The 6,849-nt window shown below is 49.3% G+C and overlaps 1 protein-coding gene across 2 annotated transcripts in view; it reads right to left on the bottom strand.

The window, feature by feature from the left end:
- The window catches only part of ZW10 (zw10 kinetochore protein), a 16,469-nt gene extending 9,855 nt beyond the window's left edge, over positions 1–6,614 (bottom strand). Inside the window, exons 1-6 of one of the 2 annotated variants that reach the window (XM_087706491.1) lie at positions 6,471–6,614; positions 4,747–4,881; positions 3,198–3,299; positions 3,013–3,090; positions 2,093–2,101; positions 1,816–1,966 (exon numbers count right to left, since the gene is read on the bottom strand). In XM_087706491.1, coding sequence (XP_087562617.1) covers positions 1,816–1,966; positions 2,093–2,101; positions 3,013–3,090; positions 3,198–3,299; positions 4,747–4,881; positions 6,471–6,587 — 592 coding nt within the window. In that variant the 5' untranslated portion in view covers positions 6,588–6,614. Of the gene's footprint in view, positions 1–1,815; positions 1,975–2,092; positions 2,102–3,012; positions 3,091–3,197; positions 3,300–4,746; positions 4,882–6,470 lie in introns of those variants that run through there. The other variant, XM_087706490.1, reaches the window with a different exon arrangement.
- Positions 6,615–6,849: the final 235 nt, after the last annotated feature.

The following is a 6,849-nucleotide window of genomic DNA, read 5'->3' as shown; positions in this document are numbered from 1 at the left end:
ATATAGCAATAGCAGTAGACTTATATACGCTTCATAGGCCTTTCAGGCCTCTCTAAGCGGTTTACAGAGAGTCAGCATATCGCCCCCAACAATCTGGGTCCTCATTTTACCCACCTCGGAAGGATGGAAGGCTGAGTCAACCCTGAGCGGTGAGATTTGAACCGCTGACCTGCTGATCTAGCAGTAGCCTGCAGTGCTGCATTTAACCACTGCGCCACCTTGGCTCATTTGTTGCTTTACTTTATTGATTAGCCCATGGGGGAAACCCTCCCGGTTTGGCCTAACCAGTAGGGATGACTGTCGTTGGTTCTGCGAACCCGGAGTAAAAAAAAAGCTTCCAATGAATCGCGTGGCTCAACTATGAGCCGCACAATTGTTGGAAGCTTCCCCCCCCCCCGCGGCCGCTTTTTAAAGCATTAATTTCCTGCCTATCCCCTCCCCAACCGGAAATAGAAACAGGAAATAGAAGTCTTTGTTTCTGGTTTTTTCCCCCTAAAATAGTATTGAATAAAAATTAACCAAAGTTACTAATTACTATCAAACTTAAAGTATTGACCACAATGTAAACACAATGGTGATATGAACAATTAATATTATTACAAGTGTTAGTACAACTGTTATTACGCCATTAGAGAAGTTAAACCGATAGGAAGGCGACGTAGAAGGAGAACTACAAAGGCTAAGCATGAATGCCGATACAGAAGGCTGTATATAATTACTTTATATTGCTATTGTTTGTCTTGTTTTTTCTTTCTTTCTTTTTTTTTTGTTTTTCTTTCTGTTTTAAAGGTAAAAATGTTTAATAAAAGCTATTTTTTTAAAAGTGGAAAAAAGCTGGCCACACCCACCCAGTCACATGAACCCTCACCAAGCCACGCCCACAGAACCAGTGGCCAAAAAAAAAAAAAATTTGATTTCACCACAGCCATGGGCCACGTCAAAGTGCAGAATTCTAAAATTGGATTACTAAAATCCAACAGGAACTATGAAATTGGAATAAATATACAATTCAAAATGAGTTTGGAACAAAATAGGATAAAATTACATCCCCACCCCCAGAAGCCAAGATGGCGCAGTGGTTAGAGTGCAGCACTGCAGGCTACTTCAGCTGACTGCAGTTCAGCTGTTCAAATCTCACCGGCTCAGGGTTTGACTCAGCCTTCCATCCTTCCGAGGTGGGTGAAATGAGGACCCGGATTGTTGTTGGGGGCGATATGCTGACTCTGTAAACCACTTAAAGAGGGCTGAAAGCCCTATGAAGCGGTATATAAGTCTAACTGCTATTGCTAGAGTGCTGTACTGCAGCCACTTCAGCTGACTGTTATCTGCAGTTCAGCTGTTCAAATCTCACCGGCTCAAGGTTGACTCAGCCTTCCATCCTTCCAAGGTGGGTGAAATGAGGACCCAGACTGTGGGGGCAATATGCTGACTCTGTAAACCGCTTAGAGAGGGCTGAGAGCCCTATGAAGCGGTAGATAAGTCTAACTGCTATTGCTAATAGTCTTTAGGCAACCCAGAAAAAGGAAGTCTCAAATCAGAGTTGCTTAGCGACAGGGATGGAAATGACTCAAGGGAAATCATCTAGACCAGGGGTCTCCAACCTTGGCAAGTTTAAGACTTGTGGACTTCAACTCCTAGAATTCCTCAGCCAGCTCAGCTTAACTTGCCAAGGTTGGAGACCCCTGATCTAGACAAGGGCCCCCAACCTTGGCTGCTTTTAAGACTCGTGGACTTCAACTCCCAGGATTCCCCGGGCAGCCCCTTGAGCCCTCAGCAGGCGGCCGCAGAGCAGGCCCAAGCACCCAGCCCCCGCACCTTGCGACTGGGGAAGCTTCCACACCACCATCCGCTGCCACTCCTCGTCCAAGAGACACAGGATGTTCTGGGTCTGTATGGTGAGCTCCTGACCGAGCGCCTTCAGGATCTTCAGCTCAAAGCCACGACGGGACTCCATGGTTTTCAGCTCCTCCGGGCCTGGCAGGGACGGGGGGGGGAAAGGTGGCGGAGTCACACACACACAGCCTGCCAAGAGCCGTTCCGCTTTCAGCCACCGATGTCAGCGCTCCAAGGGATGCGCCCTCGAAAGCAGGACTCTTCGAGGCTGGTAGATTCCTCAAAGAACAATTTATTGGATACACATCATACTGGCACAACTGGTGCAAATCGATTCTGAACCCGGCCGGTTTCACCTACCGTAGTTTTCGGACTATAAGACGCACCGGAGTATAAGATTTTGAAGAGGTAAAACTTTTTTTAAAAAAATTTTTGCACTCTGCAGGCTTCCCAAACCCTCTGCATGCCTCGTTTTCCGTGATATAAGGGGCATGCAGAGAGTTTAAGAGGCCTGCAAAGTGGTCCTGGGGGCGGGGGGGGGGGGGGCAAAAATGAGCAAAAAACATCCTGTTTTTTGCAAAAACTGGCCCATACTTTGCAAAAAAAAGGGCATGCATATGCTTTGGGAGACTTGTAGAGTGCTCTTGGGGACGGGGGGTGGGTGGGGGTAAAATGGCCCATTTTCCACTCATTTTTCCCCTCCCCAGCCCCCAGGAACACTTTGCAGGCCTCCCAAACCCCTCTGCGTGTCCATTTTTACAAAGAGGGTGGAGTTTTGGTAGGCCAAAAATTTATTCAGTGTATAAGACGCATTCAGATTTTCACTCTCTTTTATTGGGGGGGGGGGGGGAAGGTGCGTCTTATACTCTGAAAAATTTGGTAATTAAAAAGTGACAGTTCCCCCTTCCCACCCCCAGGTCATTGGTCCCATTGTCCAATAGTGTTGCTGGCCGGTTGCTTCTCTCCTCCTCCCAGCCACCTGATGGAATGACCTTGCTTCCCCACAGGAAAAACTTTCTGTTTTGACTACAAAAGCCCAGCTCACTATTCCCCCCTCCCTGGCCCCCTCTTCTGCTTTGTGGCAACCCTGGAGCTACCAAGATGGCCTCAGCCAGGTCTACTTCAGGGCTGACACCCAAGAGGGACAGAAAGAGTTGCCCGTCCATGCCCAGGAACTACCTTGTTTAGGTGGCCAGCAGCTGACGTGTACTTCTTCAGAGGCAGCAAGGTACCGAACTGTTTGAGAGCGGAGTCAAACTGAAGGCAAAGGAAGCAGAAAAGGGGAACGCCAGTAACTTAAGAGCCAGCCTCAAGTCAAGATGACCAAAACGGGAAGAGGGACTGATCTTCTCCCTCTGTCCTACCTCCTGGAGCTGCTTCAGCACACTCAGGACCAGCATCTCCCTCTCCAGCTGCTGCTTCAGGTCAGCAAAGTCTGTCATGGCCACGTTGAGATCCTGCTGGACCTGAGGAAACACCAGATTTCATCTCTTTGGTTTGCAAAAAAAAAAGAACCTCTCTTAGTAGGCAAGGAGAGGTTTCCGCTTGTCTTTAAGGAGGCACCAGAGGTGAGCTCCTACCAGTTTGCACCAGTTCGGTAGAACCGGTTCGTCAAATCTACCGAACCGGTTAGATTCCACCAGAAAGCAGGCCACACCTACAATCCTGGGCGTCATTGGTAGGGCACATCTCAGGATGTTATGTTATGAACTATCAGGATGTTATGGAGTTTTAGGAGTTTGTTTTCTCCTGTGTGGTTCAGCGTGGCTCTGCATGCCCTGGTATGAACTGGACCATGGGTGACCCACACCTAGACAAGGAGCTATATTACAACAGAAGAGGTTCCAAAATTTTTTGAAACCCACCACTGACACACACACAGACAGACTCACACAGAGGAGAAAGAGAAAGAAAGAAAGAAAGAAAGAAAGAAAGAAAGAAAGAAAGAAAGAAGAAAGAAAAAAGAAAGAAAAAGTGAGAGATGAAAGAAAAAAGAAAAAAAGGAAAAGGGGACAGAGAGACAAAAGGAAGGAAGGAAGAGAAAGAGAGAGAGAAAAAGAGAGAGAGAGAGAAAGAAAGTAAGAAAGAAAACACATGACCGGCAAGCCACTCCCACAAAGGAGGCCACACCCACAGAGTCAGAATCAACATTGACAGTCAGGAAGGCTAAGAGGGAATATTATAAGATCTGGGATCAATTTTATCGATGGTTGGAACAAAAAAAGGAAAGACTCAAATAAGCAACGACTAAGATTTATAGAATGGAGACTAGAATTATGTATGAAACTGTAAGAGTGAAAATAAGATAAAATCAAAGCTTGGTTGGAAATACAATATTTTTAGATTGGTAAACGCTGAATAGACCAATTGTAAATAAGCACGGTGGTTATAATGTATAACTTTATATCTTAGTACAGAGGTGTCCAATCTTGGCAACTTTTAAGACTTGTGGACTTCAACTCCCAGAATTCCCCAGCCAGCTAGCTGGGGAATTCTGGGAGTTGAAGTCCACAAGTCTTAAAAGTTGCTAAGATTGGACACTCCTGTCTTAGTATGTATGGCAAAGACTTTGCCAGGAAAGTTACCATGTTTTAATTTGTGCTCAATAAAAAACTTTTTTTAAAAAACCAGAAAGGCTAGAAGGAGGGAAGAAGAGAACACTTTCATAACCTTGTCATTCATTCATTCATTCATTCATTCATTCATTCGATTTAATACGGCTGCCCACCTCAAAATAAGGGCGAACCTGTATTTAGAAAAAATATAAACGGCAGGAAAAAATCAAACGCAGCAGCCGGGGTTAAAAAACACCTTTCTCAGTAACTGTGAATACAACGCATGGCCAGGCACACACACACACACACACACACACGCTTTCTATGGGACCAAGATAGGTCCCTCCACAGTCCTCACCTCGTTCTCGATCCTGGATCTCAGCTGATCCATGTTGGTTGAAAGCTCCTCCACTTGGCACTCCAGGTCCTTGGCGCTCTGCACGCTGGGCAGGAACTCCATGTACCTTTGGTTGATCATGCTGCAAACTTCCTCCTGGAAGGGGCAGAAGGGGACACCAAGATTAACATCAGACTAACCCAAAACCCCAATTAAGTCAACAGTAAATAATCCAAGCAAAGGAGCTCTAAGACCCCCCCCCCCCGCCCAACTATCACTGACAGGGCAAACTATTAGAATATAAACTTAGAGCAAACTCCACTCCTTCCTAGGAGTGATGATGTTACCTACTTGGGTCATGAAATGTCTGGAAGAAAACAATCAAGCTCGGAGAGCATCAAAGACGCCACAGTCGTCTTCCTCCTCTCCAAAAACCCCACACTCCCTTCTAGCACCGAAGATACCTAGTCTGGGTAATGAGATGTCTGCAAAGGCTCAGAGAGCACCAAGGACCCCACAGTCCTTCTCCTCCTTCTTTCCACAACCCCCCCCCTCCACACTAGCACTGAAGTTGTTCCCTACTTGGGTCATGATACACCTGCAAGAAAACAACTTAAGAGAACCAACCAGGAGGAATTTCCTGACAGTGAGAACAATTAACCAGTGGAACAACTTGCCTCCAGAAGTTGTGAATGCCCCAACACTGGAAGTCTTTAAGAAGATGTTGGATAGCCTTTGTCTGAAGTGGTGTAGGGTTTCCTGTCTAGGCAGGGGGTTGGACTAGAAGACCTCCAAGGTCCCTTCCAACTCCCGTTATTCTATTCTAAAACCACCCAGCTCACAGAGCAATAAGGACCCCACAGTCATCTAACTCCTCCTCTTTCTCATCCTCCTCCTCCCTGCAACCTCCCCTCCCTTCCAGCACTGATGAAGTTCCCTAGATGGGCCATGAGACGCCTGCAAGGAAACCCCTCAGCTAACAGGCTCAAATCCTTTCCTTTATTGGGGCCCTTCGGCCAAAGGGGAACCCAAAGAGGAGCCTTTAGGGCCTGAAAGGCAAGGGGGGGGGGCGTTTGGTCACAGCTGACCTGCCTCGGGGGAGGGTGGGGGGATGTCTCCTCCTCCTCCTCTTTGTATCTCTTCCCCTTTTTTGCCCCACCCTTTTCTGTTGCTCCTTCCTTTCTGCTGCTTTTCTGCCTTTCTTTTGCCCCTCCCACTCTTTCTTTTGCCCCTCCCACTCTTTCTGCTGCTCCTCCCCTTTCTTTTGCCCCTCCCCACTCTTTCTGTTGTTCCAGTCTTCTTTTGCCCCTCCCCCTTTCTTTTGCCCCTCCCACTCTTTCTTTTGCTCCTCCCATTTCTTTTGCCCCTCCCACTCTTTCTTTTGCTCCTCCCCTTTCTTTTGCCCCTCCCACTCTTTCTGTTGTTCCAGTCTTCTTTTGCCCCTCCCCCTTTCTTTTGCCCCTCCCACTCTTTCTTTTGCTCCTCCCCTTTCTTTTGCCCCTCCCACTCTTTCTGTTGCCAATCCCCTGTTGCTTTCGGGGAAGCCCAATACTGGGTGGGGGGAGGGAGCCACGTGTCACCCCATACACGCCACTCTCGCCTCAACTCTGCACACGCTCAGAGGGCCGGCGGCGCCCCCCGCCTCGCTTCCTCCAGCCCCCTCCCCTCGCCGAAGGAGCGTGGCCCAGGCAAGCCCCTCCCCCTTCTGGGCGCTGCGACACCCCCCCCAACCTCCCCCCGCGCACCTTGAGCTCCTCGGCCCGGCGGGAGAGGCGGTTGACACGGCCGCTCAAGCCCTCCTTCTCCGGGAGCCCCGAGCAGGCCAGCACGGCCTCCACTAGCGAGGAGCCGCGCGCCGCCATTCCGCGCCGCCGCCGCCGGTCGCGCCGCGCGGGGCCTGACGGGAAGGCGCCTTGCCTCTCCCGCCCAGCGCCGCCGACTACCGTTCCCGGCATGCTTTGCGCCGGCCATTTCTCTCTCCGCCCTCCTCCCCCGTAACCATAGAGCCACGCTGGGATAGAGAAGGCCTGCTTCTGGGGCCCCGCCCATAGGGAGGTTACGCACGCTGGTGCCCTTATCATGCGCGTCTATACACCGGCACGTAATGTGTGCATAGACCACAGA

Source organism: Thamnophis sirtalis, unplaced genomic scaffold, assembly GCF_051295495.1.
Source record: "Thamnophis sirtalis isolate CommonGarterSnake01/CBP01778 unplaced genomic scaffold, rThaSir2_p1.2 scaffold_2, whole genome shotgun sequence".
Classification (NCBI taxonomy): domain Eukaryota; kingdom Metazoa; phylum Chordata; class Lepidosauria; order Squamata; family Natricidae; genus Thamnophis; species Thamnophis sirtalis.
The sequence above is the reverse complement of the archived record's forward strand: the minus strand, read 5'-3'. Positions and strand labels throughout refer to the sequence as shown.